General features: G+C 44.6%; 2 protein-coding genes and 1 pseudogene across 3 annotated transcripts; 2 read left to right on the forward strand and 1 right to left on the reverse strand.

Annotated features, from left to right (window-relative positions):
- Positions 1–1489: 1489 nt before the first annotated feature.
- LOC101755864 lies at positions 1490–7289 on the forward strand. Of its 2 annotated transcripts, XM_022827245.1 has the most exons (3): positions 1490–1698; positions 5725–6007; positions 6947–7289. In XM_022827245.1, exons 2-3 carry the CDS (start codon positions 5756–5758, stop codon positions 7058–7060), a joined length of 366 nt encoding a protein of 121 aa, XP_022682980.1. In that variant the 5' UTR covers positions 1490–1698; positions 5725–5755; the 3' UTR covers positions 7061–7289. The 2 variants fall into 2 exon arrangements, with proteins under 2 accessions (XP_022682980.1, XP_004953179.1); XM_004953122.2 differs by lacking the exon at positions 1490–1698 and having other exon boundaries at positions 5512–6007.
- A 189-nt stretch (positions 7290–7478) lies between these two features.
- Positions 7479–13796, reverse strand: LOC101756664. The gene is made up of 9 exons (XM_004953126.4): positions 13387–13796; positions 11637–12242; positions 11044–11146; positions 10017–10085; positions 9493–9607; positions 9020–9108; positions 8637–8698; positions 8432–8528; positions 7479–7997 (listed from the first exon to the last, which is right to left on the reverse strand). The coding sequence occupies exons 2-9, from the start codon at positions 11939–11941 to the stop codon at positions 7947–7949; spliced, it is 891 nt and encodes a 296-aa protein (XP_004953183.1). The 5' UTR covers positions 11942–12242; positions 13387–13796; the 3' UTR covers positions 7479–7946.
- Positions 13555–13901, forward strand: LOC101756267 (annotated as a pseudogene).
- The last annotated feature ends 7495 nt before the right edge of the window (positions 13902–21396 follow it).

The following is a 21396-nucleotide window of genomic DNA, read 5'->3' on the forward strand; positions in this document are numbered from 1 at the left end:
AAGACGACGACGAGGTCCTAGTGAGGAGGGTGGTGGAGTTGGAGATCTTCGCATCGTTGGCGAGGCGAAGTTCCTCCAGGGCGAGCCTGTCCTGCGCCTGGGCGAAGGATGGGAAGCCGGCGGTGGAGTTAGCAATGTCGTCGGCGGTGTTGGAAAAGTGTGCGGAGGAGGTTCAGGGCAAGCTGTGAGTCCTGAACGGGATGGCCGATGTCGTGGAGGGCGTCGGCGTGGGTCTTCATGCGGCTGCAGTACTCGATGATGGAGGAGTCGCCCTGTGTCATGGAGTGGAAGTTGTAGCTGAGGCAGGTCGCCCGAGACTGCTTGTTGGCGCGAAAGAGGCCCTCGATGGCGAGCCAAAGATCCTGGGAGGTATGATCATCGTCGGTCATGGCGAGGTCGAGGACGGAGCCGAAGAACCAGGAGCGGACGCAGCAATCCGCTTGATCCCAGTCGGGGTCCTAGGGACGGGGTGCCACCGTGCCCTCGATGTGCGACTTGAGGTCGAACTTGCCGCACATGAACTTGAAGAAGGACGCCCATCTGGAGTAGGTGTTGGACTTCATCGTCGGCGTCACGGGGATGTGAGACTTGACGGAGACGGTGGTGTAGGGGTGGACGGCGGGCGGTGGCGTCGGGTACACGAAGCCACCGCCGCCGTTGCCGGGCACATCACCGGCAGGAGGAGCTTGGGGCGCACCGCCAGAGAAGCCGCCGGTGCCAGGTGGCGGCATAGATGCACCACCGTCGGCAACAGGGGGTAGTCCAGGAGGCGGCACAGGATTAGCAGTAGGAGCGGTGGTGTCGCCGGACACAAAGGATCGATGCAGGACATGGCGCACGACCGCGGGAGGAGGGGGTGCCGGTCGGGGAGGTGCAACGGAGGGTGGTTGGCGGCGACGTATGGGGGGGGGCGTCGCCTACGGTTGCGCGGATCATGGGGAAGACGCAGGGATAGGAAGGCCCACGATCTAATCTCGTGATACCATGTAGAAAGGTAGATGGGAAAACACCACACACACTAATGAGGGGGTGTCCTTTATATATATATATATATATATATATATATATATATATATATATATATATATATATAGTACAAGGAAAGGGTAAATTCATCATAATATAATAATATACACATATACTTTCTAATACGTTTTGATTTTTATAAGTGCATCTAGACATAGTGTATGTCTAGGTGTATAATAAAATCTATGAATAAAAAACTAAAATGACCTAACGGAGGGAATATAAAATAGTTGTCGGTAGAGTCTTGACTAGCTCTGGAATCAATCTGGCGCCCATCTCCAAAGAGTTTTCTCTACAGTCTACTCCCATAGGATTGAACTGTCATCCATGGAATCCCTGCGTTCTCAAAAGTATTGCCCAAATAACGAGCGACCTGTACTATTCGTACGATATTGGTTGAGCGGTTAAGGTGCTTGAGGCCCCGTCTTCACCGTCAGTTTAAACTTTTCACCCATAACAAACTTCCAAGTTCCAAAGCCGGCGTCTACCCCCACCCCCGGAGTGGCAACGAATACAGAAGCCGGCGTACCCTCACCTCGCAAATTACCCTCGCGATTTTGCCGCATCCGTAGCTGCGGTTGCGGACATCCGTCGTAGCCTCGCACAGACGGATTGGGTCAGCGTTGGCGTCTAGGCGAGCAAAACCCCTCCTTGTTCTCCGACGCCGTGGAGGTAAAGCTGCCAGCACGAACCCATCTTTCTCCGTTTCTTTCTCGAACCATCTTTCTCCCTTTCCTGCTTGTTTCCTCTGTTAATTTCGCGCTGTTTGGGTTAATACTTAATAGCCACTGCTGCAATCAGTGATTGGTGCCAGCAACAAACTGTCTTAAGTTGGTGTGAAAACAGCAGCGGAAACTGGAGTTATCGATTTTCTTTTCCCATTTAACCTTGATCGTACGGCTCAAGCCGATTAATTAATCCCAAAAACAGGGGCAAGAATGCTTTTTTATAGGCATCTTTTTTATTTTGTTCAGGGGAAACCCGCTGGCGACATTTTTAATCTCTATCCACTAATAAAAGATTTAGCTTATGGGTCCGGACATATGACCAGGAGTTTACCCTGGTTCTTGACGGCCTGTGGCCTTTTGGGAGAATAGTAGTAGGAGGAGGCGGCAGACGAATTGGGAATCCAACCTGATTGGATTTGTGGTAAGCGGTGCGGAATCACCGACCCAAATAATGTTGGACGGAATCTGTCATTATTTTGCTTCTAATGTAGCTTGATCCTATCCGGTGATCTTGTTTTACTGAGTAGTACAACAATAAACATACACCGACTGGTTGGATTGAGACAACAACACGAGCTCCACAATTTATCTGACTACTCACTCAACTCAACAAACTCGCTGGCCAGTTGGATTGGGACATCAACACGCACCGCACAACTCATCACAGTACGCTACTCAACTCAAACACCCTCGTCGGCCGGTTGGATTGGGACATCAACACATACCGCATAACGTGGTCACACCACTCGATTGAAACCTCCGCAGCATCGATTGCTGCCACCATTGACTCCAGCACACCACCAAATGGCCACCACCATGACACTCGCACCAACACCACCAACACCAGCCACATCTCTATTTTTTGTTTTTTTTCTTTTCTTTTTGTATTTTTTCTACATGGTGAATTGCCACAAGAGACAGGCGTGGTATGAGCTTCCAAAGCGATACCTCCAAGAAGAGAAATGACACCAAAGGTGCCACCGTCGTCCGACCAGATGGTCTAGGCTTACCCCAAGGAAACCCGAGCAGCACAAGGAGAAAAGGAGCAATTCGATGATGCTTCCAAGGAAGTAAACGGCATCCGAAGACGTCACTGTCATCGGCCTTAACAGGCAAGGCTTTCACAACGACCTCAAGTCCCCTGAACTGCTCCAGCCATAGCCGTAGCCTGCTCCTCGCCAAACGTTGGTGACATACGCTCGTCCCCGCTATCACCAAACTCCATTGCGTGCCGCGAGCGTCCCCATGTCACGCGCTAGCAAAGAGCAGCGGCCATAATACCCAGCGATCGGTGTCTTCGGATCCACGAGCAAGCCCCTCCAGGAAGAGAGGCAGCCCAGCGCCGCCTGTCACGCCACCACGGCACCGCTAGCGCATCCCTGCTCGGCTATCACTAGCCCCGCCACCACGGCGGTGCCGGCAAGCACACGAGCAAGCCATTGCTGGCTACGCCAACACGGTGCCGCTAAAGTACCACCGCCACAACCATGCACGGCCACCACTAGCTACCTGAGGGAGGGGCGCTCCACGATGGCCATGTTGCCGCCCGACGCAGGAGCCGTGCACCCTAGCACAAGTAGCACATAGCCTGCAGCGCCACCTCGTTGCAACATGGCACCAGGGAGAGCAATCTATGGCTCCCAATGCGTAGCACGGCCATGGCACGGCCACCGAAACAGCCGTCCCCGCTGCCGTGCCTACCGCCAGTCGCACAGCCACCAAATCTCACCAGTAGATCCACATCTGGGCAGGCAGGGTAATGGTAGAGAAAGAGAGGAAGGGTGGGGGAGGGAAATAGGAGGGAGGAGGGATGCTGAGGAAGGGGCCGCCGCCGCCGCCGCCACGGCGGCGATGGCCAGCTTGGTTGCCGGTGGGGGTTTGTGGCGGGGCAGGGAGGCGCCCCCCGAGTCACCACAGACGCGACGACGCGGGGTCGGGACAATAGAGTATCCGGTGATCTTGTTCAGTTAGTTAAGGGGGTGTTTGGATCCGTGGGCTAAAGTTTAGTCCTTGTCATATCGAATATTCAGATGCTAATTAGGAGGACTAAACATGAGCTAATTATAAAACTAATTACACAGATGGAGGCTAATTCGTGAGACGAATCTATTAAGCCTAATTAATTCATGATTAGCACATATTTACTGTATCATCACATTGTCAAATCATTGACTAATTAGACTTAATAGATTCGTCTCGCGAATTAGCCTGCATCTGTGCAATTGGTTTTGTGTAATTAGTTTATATTTAATACTCCTAATTAGTATCTAAATATTCGATGTGACGTGGAACAAATGGGCCGTGAGGGGGATAAACGAAAGTACCTACTCATCCACCCCTTTTGTTTTTGGCAGTTGTAGGGCTTGTTTGCTTCCGAACCTGGCAAAGCTGCCTGCTTCACGCAGCAAGCTCAGGCGTCCGATTTCGTCGGCCTGCGGCTGGCGTTACCGCAAAGCCGCAGCCTTCCTTTTCAGTGCTGCTGTCTGTAGGATCATCCCTCGTGCTCATCAGATTTTGTTTCAGAGAAAGGCGACGGAAATTTGGAAAAGTAACTATTCAGTTTTCTTCTGTTATAAGGAGTTTAGCTAAAATCAAGATGTTTCAATGAGGGAGTAGGGTAGGATTGAAGATGGACATCAACAAGCCATTCTATGGGTCAGTTGGTAGAGACACTTAATCTGATTACTGGTTCAGTTGGTAGGGACCCTTAAATCTGATTACTGGACGCCAAAAGAAATTAGGTTCATATTCGGTTTGCCCATACGGAGGAATGCTCTAATATTTACTTCATTTGTGTATTATGGCAGGCTGGCTGGCTATTCTGTTTCTACTTAATCTTGTTAACTTTGCTTGGCCGTTCCTATTGGGATTGTTGAATTGTTCTTATTTTTCTTGTTTGGCTACTTTAAACAGATTCGAACTCTTTACACTCAGATGCTTGGTTTTGGTCCATTTATGTATCAAAGGGTTGAAAATAGTATTGGGTCCATATATTTGCAGAATCTAGTACCTTCTCTTGTAAAAGAATAAACGGAATACAATCTGCTGCTGTGGAGTTCAGAAGTTCTTTTGACGCTCAGTTATTTGATAAGAATCAACGCGTGCAGTTAAAGCAGAAATTGACATTCTGATGTAAAAGCATATGCACTTATGCTAATCATTTAGTTAGGATTAAGAATTTACGAAAGTTATTTGTATGCCAATTTATCAAGAGTCGAAAAGGTACAAATTTGAGGTGTTTTAGTTGCTAGGTTAGGAACTTCTATCTAGAGGTCTGACTAATCATCCATTCCTGCAAAGTAACAATCATGTGAGAAGTACATATGCAGAAGCAGAAGGTTTGATTGATCGTTTCATGGTAGATGAGCAGCAATTAAGATCACTTGTTAAGGACGTCATGAGTGATAAATATGTTCTTTCTATAATCCATCCGAAATATATTCGTATTTTGTTGTGCATCTTAGTTTGCCCCTATAGTATCGCAGTTATTTGTTAGCTTTTTTCCCCTGAATAAGAGCATCTCATTCGGAAATCTGTGACCTTTTCCTATGGTTGCAATGGTGTTTGGTTGTAACTATCTCCTTAATTTCCTCGTGAGCAACTCGTGGTACCTTCTTCAGCTGCCTACCTTGCTGGATATCCAGGGAGAAGCAAGGTGGCCAAATTTGGCTTCTCTTTTCCGCCTGTTTATAGGGAAATAGGCGGAAAAGGGAAGCCAAATTTGGCCAGTATTTTCTTTTTTTGAAAAACGGTCCAACAATATGCAGAAAAGTCTCATGCATAACTAACGTTGTAATCTTCTGCACTGACCACTTTGCCCCTTGCTGCACTACACGGGGCCTTTCCTCTGATGCACATGCTGACATCTGTTTGCTTCTAGACATCCTCCAAGAATCAGTTTCACTTTTCGCCTTTCCATAAATACGTCCACATCATTGGCTCTGATCCTTTATCGTCTGGCAACTGCAAGATATAGCAGAGGGCACTGCACAGGAGCACCAATGGATCAGGGGATGGAGCTGAGGGGATGCGTCTGTCGGATCAAGAGCTCCGCGCTTGAGCTTCTGTCCATGGAGGAGGATCTGGTGACTGATCTGGATGATGATCTGTGCGATTTGGTCAGGAGGGATCTCCAGCTCAAAGCCACCTTCCTGTACATTGACCTGAGCCGTGTGATCGCCCATAACGAGTGCGAGGAGCGCAGGGAGGAGATCACCCTTCTCGCCAACGATTTCTTCTACTTCATGGATGAGGTGATGTGATTGGTTCCTTCTTCTCCCATCTTTGATAGCTTTGATTAGAAGTATTCCCTTGTTGGTTGGCAGTCAGCATGACAAATTCACTGGTTAGTAAAGACTGCGTACACGGCAAATTCTTCTCTTATTTTGCATAATTCTTAGCATTAAAATGTACCCCTATTTGCGCGCACTTATCAACCAATTTTAACAGATGGTATTGCAGATCTTATCATAGATATAGCATTGCTCAATCAACAATTGTTCATTGTTTAGAATTACCGTGATACCAATCTTATCATATATATCGCGTTGCTCAATCAACAAGTGTTTATTGTTTAGAATTACCGTGATATCATGTACTATGTACCATACAGTTACCATTTTTCTTTTGGTGACAGAGAGATAGGTAGCTCTGCAATCGCTTAATGTGAATGCTGTCATTGAATTCTGTCAGTTTACCTCCTTTTTCTAGAAAGGGAAAGAGATAAGGTTACTCTGCAGTCTCTTAATACATGCTGTCTCTGAATTCTAACAAACAGTGTCCACAAGAAGCTAACTCTACCTCAAATTGCCCTTGTTTTCCCTTTCTGTGCCATCATTTCTGAACCAGCCATTACACTGTTTAGCACTTGAGAAAGTTGAACCAGAGGGACCTACCATAATCAGGTCAACAAAGACCAGTCAGATCATCTACATATATACTAACTGCAGATCAATGCTTGTGCACCATTTATCAAGTTCTTGTGATTCTTGACTAGTATTTTCCCAATAAATTGAAGTTAATGCGCGATGGTCATGGTCAAACTTGGAAAACTCAAACTTTGGTCCTTGTGGTATAGACAACACAATAAACAAGTTGGACAATGACACAAGAGGGGTCAGGTCAGCTAGCTGAGTTTGTGGATGCATTTGATGTTTTACTGAAACTGCTATTGGATAAATGCGTGCATGCAGCTGGGTGACGCCGTGGCGAGCCGGAGCGTCTCGGTCGTGAAGGTGTGCTACGGCAACACGGCTCGGGCGCTCCGCAAGGTGGTCGCTGCCATTGCGCCGGCGGCAGCAGCTTGATGGGCTCATACCATCACATCGGCTGTCTTGCGTGCTTCTGGTAAGAAGCACAAAAAGGAGGGAGAAGCGTGCCTGAAGAAACTGTTGCAGAAAAGAGGACGAGATGTACTTGTCACCGTGTAAGAAATGTGGCCACTAGCTACATCGCCCGTGCACATTCATGGCGAGAGAGCTGAATGAAGCAAAGCTAGAAAAAGATCAGCTGCCATTTGGTTTATCCCCGTGATAATGCTCCTGTTCGGCGCCGTTCGTTCGTTTTACCCTCTGAATCAAATTCTGTTCGATCGATGATAAACTCTTACAGAAGTTCTCCAAACATTTGGCAAGAACATCCAAAGTAGGCTTACAGCATTGCCTCTATATACACTTGATTGGAATTCGGATAAACTCTTGCAGTTTTTAAGAGACACCCAGCACATAAAGGAGCCCAGTTTAGAGAGCCAGGCTTCATATGAATTATACTAGATACACACAGAAGGTTGATTACCTTGTAGTAACTGACAAAAAGGCTAAGCTTTTCCTGCTAATTATTCATATCAGGTTTAGTTTCTATGCTACACCTCTGTTAACATCGATCACCAGGACAAAACCCAAAAAAGAATCAATATGTGCAACCAAGGTGAGGAAAACTGCATATTACAGAAAACTCGCCCTATCTCAAATTCTCAATCACTAATATAGAGCTTCCTGAGAAGTCAAGCTGGACAGAGTTTTGAAGGCCATATGGTGCAGTGGATCATGTTGCTTCATAGCTTTCAGACATCAGAAAAGGCATGATCTTTCTTGGACCTATGCTTCTCCATGCAGATACCCAAGCACATGGCTCTTCAGATATTTTGATCAAACTATTGCTGAAAATTGAGATGCTGCCCTGTCTGGCAGTGGCCTACCATACTCTTGGCTCTTCTTTTAAGTGACTGCTGCCAAGAACTTGTGCCTTCAAATGGAAAAGAGAGGATGCCAAGAGTGAGAATTTCATTATTGAATTTAGAAACCAATGGAGAAAGGAGCAACACTATTTTTCGAGGAAAAAGAGCAACAATATATATAAAGCACTAGTATTCTTTTAATTATGCATGTTGCCAATTGAAAATGATGAAATTTACTAATGAATGTATCTAAGTAACACTAACTATGCAGTGAGTATTATTTAGTGGCAGGACCAAACGGAAATTCAACTTGACAATAAAAATGATTTTGAAGTGAGGAACTGGTGAGTGGTGACATGCATTATTATAGGCAGCTGAATATTGGTCAAAGCCAAAGTGCATTTTTGGTTCTGTTTTTCACATCACTAGCTAAGATACTGATTAACAATCAGTGCATCCTCGGGTTGCAATCTTGCTGATCATGATCAAAGCAGAAGTTTACCATAGGAGAGCGAGGGAGTATGCAACTAGCTAGCCTTTCATCCACCGAAACAGGCAATGGAGGCATCTTGCTCATTATTCCAGGAATTTGGCTCATGCTGTTAATTAAGGAGAGCATCACGTCAGTTAAAGCATCATCCGTATAAACACACATTCTCACTTTCAATATGAGCCAATTTTTGTGTATAAAATATGATAAGCTGTACCTTTGAAGAAGACCGTTGATGTTCCTTCTCGTATGATGAAAAAGATCAATGTTGTTCTGAGCCTGAAAAGTATTGTCAAGTTGAATTGAAACTTACTCCTGCACAGCTAATCTTCCAACTTCTTATGACAGTTTATCATGAAAATGTGTGCCAAACAGACACTGGAATGTTTTGTTTTTCTTTCTCCACTGATGAGAAGTGTTATGAGCACACTGAATAGTGCCAACTATTAACCTTATTGTGTATGCTACAGATTTGTGGCAGACTAAATTAAGAGTTACTCTTGACCAATACACATATTTTTAAAATAACACTTAGGCCTTGAACTGAATTTCTGGCTAAATTAACAGATGCATTGTGTAATAAAGAAACAAAAGACCAACCTGTGATGTCAAAATATTTATTTCTATTTGATTGAGAAGTCGAGCGTTTTCTTCCAATATATTTAGCATTTCACAATCAATTTGAGAGTCTGCATAAAAGGAACACATACATGTCAAACCTTTTACAAAATTGAATACTCTGAAATAAGCAAGACAACCATATAAAAAAAAAGTTTTAGCTGATAGGAAAGTCCATATGCTTATACTGGAAATTAAGAGGACTATAGAACATTTACAATACAAAAAAAATCCTAAAATATGCTGAACAAATGTGGTGATTCCTTTTAGCAGCAGAATCACCATCAATAGTTCTAATAAATGCATCACTAAGGTTTCTACTATTATAGAACCAACATTTTAGCATTTTTAAGAACACAAAATGGGTTGAAATATTTCATTGCTGCCAAAAGCAATGGGAAAAGGTATGTTTTACATAGTCAATTACTTGATAACTCTATAAGAGACCTACCAACCTCCAGATAGAAATCCGTTATTATGTCTGGTGTTACGAGGCATAAAGGCAGAAGCTCTCATATCAGTTTGAACAGGAGGATTGGTAACCCATGATGATGGCTCAGCCATTTTGTCCTGAGAAACAACCATAATCAGTCTCATTTAAAAACAAACTCATAAATGCGACTTGTAAAATTGTAAGGTTGCATCATGTATATTTCTCATCCTAACTTCACTTTTGACAGTATCACATTATAATGCATTTTCCTGTTTGTGGGTTAATATGGTATAAAGACAATTATATTGTGCCACATGGATGCCACTGGAGTATTGAATGTTCACTTCATTCCATCATTTCCACAAACACCAGAACATTTGTGCATGCTGGAGCTGTGGACTGTGGTGTGTTTTCAAAATAAATTTGATATCACAAAAGAAGTCCAAATTTGGGTTATGTTTATCAGGAGTCAGAACAGTAATTTCTTCAAGAATATTATGGTGCTAATTAGAGATGACAATGTCATAAAAATGAAAGGATGAGCACCTTTCTATCTTTTATCTTTTTTCCAAGATAGTGTTCTTCAGGCTTACGTCGTCTTGTAGCTTCTTTTCTCTGTAAGAAAATCTAATTATTATTACCAATAGAATTGAAAAGGAAAACAATATTTGATGAGTTAACTCTCTTAGGAAATATCACTATTTAATCATTATTACCAACAAAATGGAAAAGATTAATAAATTCCAGTGGAAAACATCAATAAGGATACGAATAAATATCACTCAAGATAAAAAAAACTTGGAACAACAGCCCAATGTTTTGCTAGTCGTCTACAACTAAAACTTATTCTTATGTTCCTAGTTTCAGGACATACAAAAAAGTGGTGGGGATTATTTGTTGCATTGGCAGTGTCAGTTTGGTATAGTTAATGGCATTCACTGATCAATCAACTCAAACATAGCATCTTAGTTGTACTAACTGAAAAGGTAAACAAAAACATGAATGATGTGACCCTTCTAAGCGATATACATGCTCTCAAATCTCGACATGAAACAAGAACAGGCCAACTTTAGGCTGGAAATCTTATTGGTAATGCAAAAGCAGAGACTTTTCAGCCTTCCTTATATTAATATAGTACACACTAGACAAATACAAAGGTTCTATGGGCCAACAACTCAAAAGGATACTTAGGGAGACCAGCTCAGATCACACTACTTTAAAGTTCAAAATAGACCATTATAGTATTTTTATAGATGTGGGCAAATAAGTGTATCTTCCACATGATCTACTTTCACATACACGGGCACTGGTTTAGTGGAATTATGGTGATATCATCTTGACAAGTCACGAAAGTATAAACTGCTGTTAGTCTCCATCCATATGCTGAAGTGGGACCACATATTCCTTTCAAACGAAATAACCTAAGAGTGGATGAACATCTAGCATGACTATTGCATCTATCAGTACTGTTTAGCTACAACTGAAGTTTCCAACTGAAATGTGGACTGAAAACAACAGATAAGGAAATGACGTTCAGAAACTGCATAATAGATCAAAGAAATCAGGTGCTAACCGCTGCCATCCATTGGCATCTCATGGCAACATCTCTTACAGTCTTGTCTGGTAACATGGCCGCTATCTTTATGTACTTCATGATTCCTGGTTCATTTGCATACCTGAAAATTTCAATAGCCAGTGCACCAAAGAATACAAGATTAGGAATGAAATGATGAGTAAATAAAAGCTTTAACAGAATATAGACAAAAGATTTCTTGTGACAAAATTAAGCATCGCGTCCCTGTTTATTGGACCAAGTATCAGTAAAAATGATGAAAGTGAAAGAAACACCTACTTTTTTAGTAAGAGAACAAAGAGCTAATATGTCCAACAAACTTGCTCATGTAAAAATTCCTTACAAAAATTGAGAGTATTCCTTTCATGAGAGGATAAAAAAGGGACAACAGAGGTGAATTTCTGACTAGAGTGAACCACAAACATCACAAAACTCAGTATTACGAAACAATATAGGCATTTAAGCAAGTAGCACAAAATCTTGGCAGTTTGGCCCCAATTTCCAGGTATGGTCATGATCGGATTGTTAAATAGCATTGAATTATTAATATAGGATAAAAGGTATTTAACTCATCGCATGGCAGTATATCTTACTTGATGAGGCCATCATTCAACATTTGCAGCTCAGGATAGGACCACTCCACAGCCATAGGTGTACTATACTTGAGGCTCTGGCCAGAAGAATCAGAAGTCATGTTTGGTGAACCAGTGGATACAATTGTTGAAGAAGTAGTGTTCAACATCGCCATATTGCCATTCATTCCACTGGAAGTGTCCAGACAAACTGGCATGGCTCCTGATCCACTGGTAATTGAACTCGTCTGAAATGAAACCACATGCTGGTTGCAGAATGAATGCGGAAATACTCCAAAGTGGTTAGGATCTGTTGACATCTGCATGCCAAACGAAATTTCGCACTCCCACTTCACCCTCACAAACGTGTCATCAAGCTTCAGAACAACACTTGTAAGTTCTCAACCCCCCTTGAACCTTTCTCCCAAGATGAGGAAACTTTTGAAGCAAATATTACAGTTCCATTGTGATACAGCCCAGATCAGCTCGACAACCAGGGCTCCATAAACTCATTGAAGTAACCATGGATGCCATCCAAACAATGAAGATGATTAGCAAAGCTTCACTGAATAGATCTTTCTTCTAATAAAGTATACTCAGTTTTGAGAAACTTCTACACTAGACTTCCTACAGAAGACATGAAAAAAGTAACATTAGTGCAATTGCTCCTTGGCAACATACTAAATACTAGATAGTTCCACAGCACACATGGTACTATAATAATCACTGAAGCTAATCCAATCCAAAGAAAACTTTCAGCTGGTGACTGACAATCAACTTTTCCAAAGAGAAGCACCAGTGATCACATCAGAAAAAAAAAATGAAAATGATAAGAGCCTGAAGAGACATCATCCAATGCTCAATCAGTTTATTTTATTGTAGTCAAATGTGCTGGATAACTATTTACTCAGATGGGTCTTACAAGAAGTGCCTAACCAAAGCTGTCACAACTAGATGAATTATCATTAGCACTATCAAAAGCACGAGCGCACCATACGAAATAGTTCAGCCATGTCAGCAGCAGAAAATTACAGCTAGCACACGAACCAAGAGTGTAAATATCCAGTACAAATTAATTATATCGAGACCACATCATAGATGAATTCACAAAGATCGTACAAATGTCCTCAGTGTAAAGATCATACAAACATTATGAAAAGAGAGTCGATGATAGACCTAAAGGAACATGCTTCTTAGAGGAAGGGCACATGAGGTTTTCAACCGAAAGAAAGGCACCATTAAAATTAAACGAATAAGCAAAGCTTGAGCTTCAATCATGCTATCAACCATATAAATCAAAGAAGAAATCAGGAACACAAAAAACTCAAAGTACTGGCCTTCTGCAGGGACTCTACAATACAAACAGAGGCTAGGAAAGCAAACTCCAGCATGGCTGAGACCCTCAGGATAGAACACGCTGCTTGAAGCTTGAAGAGGGCAAACGCAGAGGCACCAAGAAACAAGAGTGTCTGGGCAGGTAACCGATCTGCTTATACACTGACAAGCAGCACGGAAAGACTTGAACGGAAAGGAAGAAACCATATGAAGCAATGATGATTGCACGAAAGACGGCGGCCCCCAGGCGCGCAAGGCACTATCCAAGGAACTCGCTTTCCGCCAAGCTCCCTTCTTTCCGCTAGGTCACGCAACCGAATCAAGAGACCACTGACACACGAGCGCAGCGCGGCCGGCCGCCGTCCCGATCCTACCAAATCAGGATCCTTTCCTGATCACGCAAGCGAATTCCAAGAACCCAAATCAAGAAACGCACCTGAGCCGACGCCAACGATTCGTCCGCCGAGCTAGCGGGAGCAGAGGAGGCGAACGTGCAGCGGCGCGATCCTAGCGTGAATGGAGTGTGAGCTGGTGGTCTCTTCTCCTCCTCCGCCGTGCCCTTGGCCTTCTTTAAATGGTGGTGCCGTCCAGCTTTGTGCGCTCAATGGAAAGGCAGGGGAGGGGGGGGAGAGGAGGGGAGAGCGCAACCAAAAAGCGGCGGCCCCGCCTCCCCAAAGGCGAGACGCTGCTCGCTTATAAGCGCGGCTCAAAAAGGAAGGAGACGGCCAAAGCCAGACAACTTGCAGCGGGCACACCAGCACCAACGGGGAGGGAGGGAGAGCTGGGCGGCCGCACGAGCGAGAGCCGCCGCCGTGACGGCCCGAGCAGGACGAGAGGCAGGAGGGATGGGTGGGCAGATGAGATCTCTTGGAATTCAGCGCTCGTTAGGAGTAGATGGAAACACTGGCACCGGGATTCCCAATGCCTGCCAAACAATTATTGCTACTATAAACTACTTCTCCGTGCTTTCTTTGTCTGGCTCCACTTTTTCTAGTGAGGAAAGAATCGAGTGCTCGTCCCCTTTCTGGCGTCTCCTTGTTTTGTTTTCTTAATCTCCCTCTCCCTCTCCCTCTCCCTTCGCCTCCCCGGAATTGCTTTCCTGGTCACCAGCTTACTCGCTCCAACTGTGCGCATGCATTTGGTATAATAAAAGAAGAAGAATTCTTTTTCTTCCTGTGTCTCTCGTCGTGTGCGTATTCGCTCGGTGGCATCAGGAGTTAGGACATGACAGCTCCGAGCTCGTTTCTTTAGTCGCCGAGATCGAGTGCGGCCGGGCACGGTGCGAATGGCAAGTAGCTAGCAGCAGTGTGCGCGCAAAAGGCCACGGCGGATTCACTTCACAGTGGTTGTTGATGTGTCGGCCGGAGTGGTGGTACCGTGGTGGGCGGTCAACTGGTGGCCGGGCCGGTAAAAGAGACGGCCGGAGACAGAGATCTTTTTGTGTTCTCGCTTATCCTCTCATGGCCTGGGATCCAACCATGTGTTTGTTGCGCCGATACATCTGGCTGCTGCTGCTGCTTGCATATAGTTGCGTTGTGAATCAAGGTGCGGGTGGACCGGTGGTTACAAGTGTCAGCTGTTTCGAACTGGATACTGAAGAATAATGCTTCAAGTTGTTCTTCTGTTGTTTGGATCAGAACTAAGCACCTAGACTCAAGATCTGACCCAACCAGTCTGAACATGACTAATCATCGATGCCCTTTTTCTAGGATGATCATGGTGGAATTCAAGAACATGGGCGACCAGCAAACAGGTGTTCTTAGCTCTGTACGGCTCCAGGTAAGCTGCGTAAGCAGCTACGGTTGGAACGAAAGTGGCATATTCTTGCCGAGCAAATCACAAGTACGTTTACTAAGATTTCGCCGATGGACATTGGACAAGCTACGTACTAAGCTAATTCTGCCTTCAGATGTTCTTTATTTCCCCACCAATCAAGACTAGTTCCATGCAAACGGAGGCACTAGTCTCAAGAGGTTTCTGGATCTGTTTGACCATGCCTGCTTACATTTCGCACAGCGCGCGATCTCGACGCGTGCTCCCTCTGACACCAGGGTTTGCTCACAGCTGCTATAAAATAGCAATCTCGTGAACCGCAAGGTCTGATTGTATAATTCAGGTGAAACGTGCAAGTGCTTCCATTGGCCCTTTTGTTAACTTTGATGTGTAGTTTAAGCTTATCCCTGATCATCTCTACACCGTATTCGACTCAACAAGGAGCATTTCCATGTGGCTGGAATTTTGATCAAAAGGAGAATGAAACACATGCAAACGACATCTCTTTCAGTTAACCAACCGTGGCTAGACTATTTTTACAAAAAAAAAAAGCTTTCCCACAAAAATAAATGCATAAGACCTCAATAGTCCTTTTACCAAGATAAGAAACCTTTACGAAAATTCATAGCAGTATTAAATTTCCGGAAATCACTTGACTCGCAGCACATGAGCCCCCGGACCTGGAGAATTTGAGGACAGTGACCGGCGAGTGGATGACCTAGCCGCGCGTGAACGTTTTCTTTTCTTCGCGGAATTTGGGTTGGAGTACTGGACCGGATCACAGTGACATTCCTGCATGCTGACCTGCTACGGAGCCACGCGTCGGCCATGCAAGGTGCAAGGTGTCAGGCAGGCAGCCAGTTTACCGACACTGGTTTCTGTGAAGCTACCGGCGAATTGTTTACCGGCCTGACGCTCTCACTGGATATGGACGAACTCACGGATGGTCAGGTCAACCTAACTACTCTACGGACAGCACAGTTTAAGGAAAACGAAAGGTCGATAGAAATATGTGATGAGAAATTGACCCAAGTAGTATTATATGTTTTTGAAAATTCCACTTACTTTTCTTTTATTTGGAGGACTGAAAAATGCACTTAGTTGAGTTCAGCTAGCTGGCAACCATGCATGCTTGCGTGTGGAACTAAGAACTAAGAAGTCTACTCCAAGGAGAATAGACAAGGTAGAGTATTAAATGGGGATGGGAATAAATCCATATGAGCTTTTTTCTCAAAAGGGTAAATATATATGATTTATACCACATTAATCAAGCAATAGCTGTAATGGAGCTCAAGCAGCTGTCCCATGAAAGCTAGCTGCTTAGGAATAGAAAGGTGCTCTTCTATATCATGTGTAAGAATAATCAGGCTCAGGAACAGGGATGCAACTAAAAATACACTTGCTTTTTCTACCTTCTTTGATTTATGAACCGAGAGTGGTTCTATGAGCACCCATTGTTTGGCCGAGCTACTTACATACCAGCTCAGCAAGCCGGTTTAATTCCATAAGTTATTTTGAAAAATCTACTACCTCCATTCGTTTTCTTTTTTATTTGTTTTTTGAATATGGACTCAATATGCAACACATATGTTGGGGCACTAATTTCTATAACTATTATTTTATAAAATGCTGCGGTTCATGGCTCATGTGTGGCATGCCCTAATATTTTGTCTTTTTGGCATCCCAGATATCTTTGTTTTATCCATAATAAGGTATAATGAATGCAAAAAATTTGGTTCCAACTTGACCAATATAAATACAAAGAATTAATAATCCTCTTAAGGGAATGCCGCACTGTTCAAAATAGGAATTAGGTTTGACATTTGAGATTATAATCCCTCTAAATTATATAAGTTGGATTATTGTTAATGGATACTACGGTAAAAGACCACTTTATGACCAATTCAGATTATTTGTGATCTCGTCCTAAAATGTTCTTTTACCCTACTGACCTTGGATCATAATCCATCTTATATAATTTAGGAGGGAAATAAACATGACGTAGGGGAATATTGAATATTTATATATTATTAGATCCTCCAATTTTTTTAGATTATGGAAAAGGTCCGGCCTCAACGTTCAGATCCTCCAAATATTGCAAGTCTCTTTAAAGATAAGCACACTGATATCGGCATATCACGAGTTCCTTACTAATAAACATTGGGGAGAAAGAAAAAAAGGTGTTCACGACGAGATATATAATATATTCCTCCTGTATTATTGAGTTTGAGATAACCACCTTTAAACTAACACTACACTATATGAGAATTCGTGATAGATTGATAGCAATGCAAAACGTTTCAATATAGTGCGGTCTAGAATTTGAAACCACTAATGTTCAAAAAGAATTTGAAACCACCATGTATACAAATAAAATGGTAATCATGAATTAAAAATGAGGTGCGAACCAACAAAATGGTTGGCCTTTGGATCTGTTGACGCTGCAGTACGTGTGCAAATCGTTACACCCAACAGTGGAGCTGCTCCGGTCGGTCGGTCCCTTTCCCTTCCGGGCCTGTCACCTGTACCTGGACGCCGGCCATCCGTCAGTCGGCAGACGGCGGGGCCGGCCGTCGTGAGACGCTGACACGCCGCTGCCAATGATTGGCTTTCGGTGGCGGCGAAAAGGGCTGGTGCGGCCGCCACGCGACACATGGCCACATGGTGGTAGTGCACGGTCGAGGCGGAAGGCACCAGCTGCCTGCCCAAGCGGCCAAGCCCTGAAGGCCCCCTGCGCAGGAAGACGACCTGGACCAGCGGCAGCGAGACGGAGTAGACGAGACGCGAGCAAAGCAATAAAGCGGCGAAGTGACGTGGCCCCTGCACGCGGGGCCCGCCACGACCGTACCGTGGCGTGGAAAGCGAGCACGGTGGTTGGTCGCCGTGCAAAGCTAGGGGACAAACGGTGGCGCCCAAAATTGGAACGGGGCCTCTGGCCTCGTGTCTATCTTTGCTCTACCGTGTGCTTGATCCGCCTACCAGGTCACAGAAAAATAGAAATAAGCTTAGCTTCGGGCAAGATAGGGTCGGGATAGATTCTTAGTTTGCATAGAATGGAGGAAGACGGACTCCTACTAGATTTTTTCTGTAATTTTACTAGGATTCATACCATATAATCCTACATATAATCCTACTAAGATTTCTCCTTATAGCCGACTAGTAATCCTGCCCCCGGAGTATATAAAGGAGGGTAGAGGTTCTTAGATCGGTAGGCCAAGACCTCATGGAAATATAACGGAGGACCAAATCATCAACACTAAACAACATCCAAGCGCAGGGCGCAATATATTACACTACAAACAGGACGTAGGGTATTACGCTACTCTGGCAGTCCGAACTTGTATAAATCAGTGTCAATCCGTGTCTTGTGTTCTCGCTTTTACCTTCGAGTTTCAGGTCCGACGATTCCTCATCAATCAATTTACTACCTTAGGATACCTCTCGGTAGGTTGCTGAGTGACATACAGAGCACAGATCGAATCGTCTTTTCTTTAAAGTTTGGGTACGTATTCATTGTTGACTGAACACATATCATGTTTTTCCAGCTAACGCACACTACAGGTTCAAAATACATGTCGTTCATGACATCAACACGTTCTATAAGGTATAAACCTTGGACCAATAATTTCTTATGGCACTTCAAAGAAGAGTGATTGAATATCTTAAATGTATTCTCATGATGAATTAGTAACATCAATCTTACATTACCATCTCGCAAAAAAAAAATCTTATGTTATCCATCTATATATTTTTTATGTATTGATGCTCAAAGTTCACAAAAAGTTTGACCAACAAGATCCTAAAACCACATGTACTTGAAAGGGAGGGAGTATGAAAGGTAGTCCGTCTTTTCATAAACTAGTCGCAAACATATCAAAACGCACATCTCAAACGAGCCATACCATACCACAGCACTTTAGGATACGTTGTGACGATATATGTGTACATGTACAAACACACCTAGTGCCTACTGCCTAGCCTGCTTTACTGCTTTCCAAATGGTTGAAACTGTAACAGTGGTGCCTCTTCCGCCAGTCGAAAGTTCGTGTTCGATCTGCAATCGTTTTCCTTCTCTCGCATCAGTGCATCACCTCATGTTAATCACTTGTGAAATTAACTAAAGCGCTTTCTTTTGCAAGGAAAAGCGCTTTATTTGTTCAACTCCCTAGTCACTCTGACGTGTTTCCGCTGCATTTCGACATGCACGCCAACTTGGACGGTGGAAGAAACTCAGAAACTAAAGCTCTTTTGATGAATCGAAAGTCGACGCACTTGTGCTAGGGAATTTTTTTCTTTTATTCTGACATTTTATGACTTTGTGTTCATTAGGTATGACCGTTTTCCTTTTACCACGTGCCGGATCCTGGATGTTTCCTAAGGGACTTTGCATGCTGCCATAGTGGATTAGGGTGCCCGAAGGAATGCTGGCCGATCGACTACTGATTTTCGGAGCCATGATTAAAATAAAGTACAATAGGAACCATTTTTTAAACCTGAACACCGCTTCAACTAAAAATGACTCTAAATGTGAACTGCTTCGATCCAATAGTTGAGGATTCAAAAATGAATATTTTTCAGTCCATCGATGAGATGGAAAACTGAACTCATCCCCTAGCTGAGCATTGTAATGATTTTTTTTCTTCTTTTTTTAATGCGAACTTAAGAGAACCAATAAGCCAGATAAAATACATGGCAGTTAGGTCAACGAACCTGAGGTCGTGCAATCCGGAGCATACACCAATGGCGGCCGTACGTACGAAACGTGGATTTAATGATTTGTACATAGTTTATTGTAGCTACTAAACACGCTTTTGACAAGTTTATAGATCACCACACCCTTGACAAACCAGAGAGTGACTGGCCAAGCCAGGAGTTGCGCAACACAAACAAAAAGAAACCATTAACTTAACTAACAAATTAGTTAACCGACCGTCATATATGCGACGAACATCCGATCCTGATGATCACCTCACCTAGCTAGGCAGGCAACGTTACGTCGTTTCGTAGGCACCATGGTGATCTACGATATGATGGATCTGTGAATTTGTAACTGGACTTGTGCATCACCAAAAAACCTCTTGCGCGCAGCGAGCAATTGTAGTGAAAATGTGAGGGGCGCTGCACTGCATGCACGCAGCCTATCTCAGAAATTCAGAGTCGCTATTCATTCAGTGCTGGTTGCCAGAACAAGCAGAAGCAGCACTAACACCGGGGGGTGAAACAGAAAGGCATTGTTTTTGAGGTGGCCCCTCCAAGGTGGGAGCTTGACCCTACCTGAGAAATACTACTACTATGCGGATCACATCAAATCAAATCCCTCTAGTCTTAGTGCCAAAGAGCCACACACACATGATATGTACAGATTTGCATCCTACGGTGAGGTACATTTTTCAGATTCTTTCTTTTGGTGCCGCACTGGAGGTGACGTCATCCAAAAGAAGTGTGGGGCTGGCCACCTCAAACTTCAGCTTTGCCACATGCATGCTTATGGTTCCCACCGTTTTCACAACCGAAGTGTTAAAAATTAGTTATTCAGGTTAATCTGAAAATCAGAATATAGCATCTACAATGGTACGGTGGCCCTCTTTTTTTCTTGTTCTTTCTCCGCAAATTTTCTAAAAAGAAATACCTGTACTAATTTGAATTCTACGACAACACACATGACGAGAAACCTTCTGCGTCACTGGTAAATTCATAGCATGCGTGTGTTGGCATGTGTGAATAAGTGGTGTGAGCGCGACCGATGTGTGCTGAATATGTGCGCGTTACTGTACTCTCTTAGAAAGAAAGAAAAAGGAAAGTTGCGCGTAGCAAGTAAAGTTATTTGTGGCAGCGCTGAAGAAAAGCCGAGGGAGTGAAAGCCTTGGAGCCAAGCCGCAGATGGTAGCAAGAGGCTGGGCACCAACAGCAACATGGTGAGCGAAAGGGACGGATCGATCCCTTGACCCTTGCGCACGACGAAACCTCGCTTTGCCACATCGAGGGTGAGAGGGAAATACGTCTTTATCCAACTCGGAAACTTGGCTTTGTGAATCGGGGGGGACGGAAAAGCACTACTCCAAACAAGGGCATTGAGAGGAACCACTCGCCGCCCGCTTTATTCGCCCTCACACTGACAAGCCAGAGAAAGAACCGAAAAGGAGATCATGGCAACTAGCTAGTAGCCGTCTGGCCGGCCCGGCCTCGATCGTAATGTTGGTGTGGAATCTAGGATGCGTTCGCCCGCCCTCCTAGCTAGACGCTAGACTTCAGAGACTTCGGCCACCAGGGGTCAAAAGGCCTCCGCCTCCGGCCTCCTGGACACGGCCACGGCAGATTCTCCCCCGGGCAGCCACACGGAGGTCGACACGACGGCGGAATCCACTCACCTCTTCGGAGATTCGTCCGAGGGCCAGCCACCACTCACCTGATACTGCAGCACGTCGTGCTCCCCTGACCCCTGGTGCTCCTGCACTGCATGGCTGCAGCATCGTCCTGCAGGCAACTACGGGTGGCCAGCCTTGGTTTTCACCTCTCCGTCTCGGCAGCTGTTCGTTAGCCTGTTTCGAAGTACGAACAGGAACAGCCACCTTGCCTGTGGTGCACCAACTGTGAATCCTCCGCGGTCGTCGCAACTGGGGAGAAAAGCCGGGTGAACCGCGGGAAAAGGCGCCGACCCGACCGCGACGCCGGA

This window comes from Setaria italica, chromosome I (assembly GCF_000263155.2).
Source record: "Setaria italica strain Yugu1 chromosome I, Setaria_italica_v2.0, whole genome shotgun sequence".
NCBI classification, from domain to species: Eukaryota; Viridiplantae; Streptophyta; class Magnoliopsida; order Poales; family Poaceae; genus Setaria; species Setaria italica.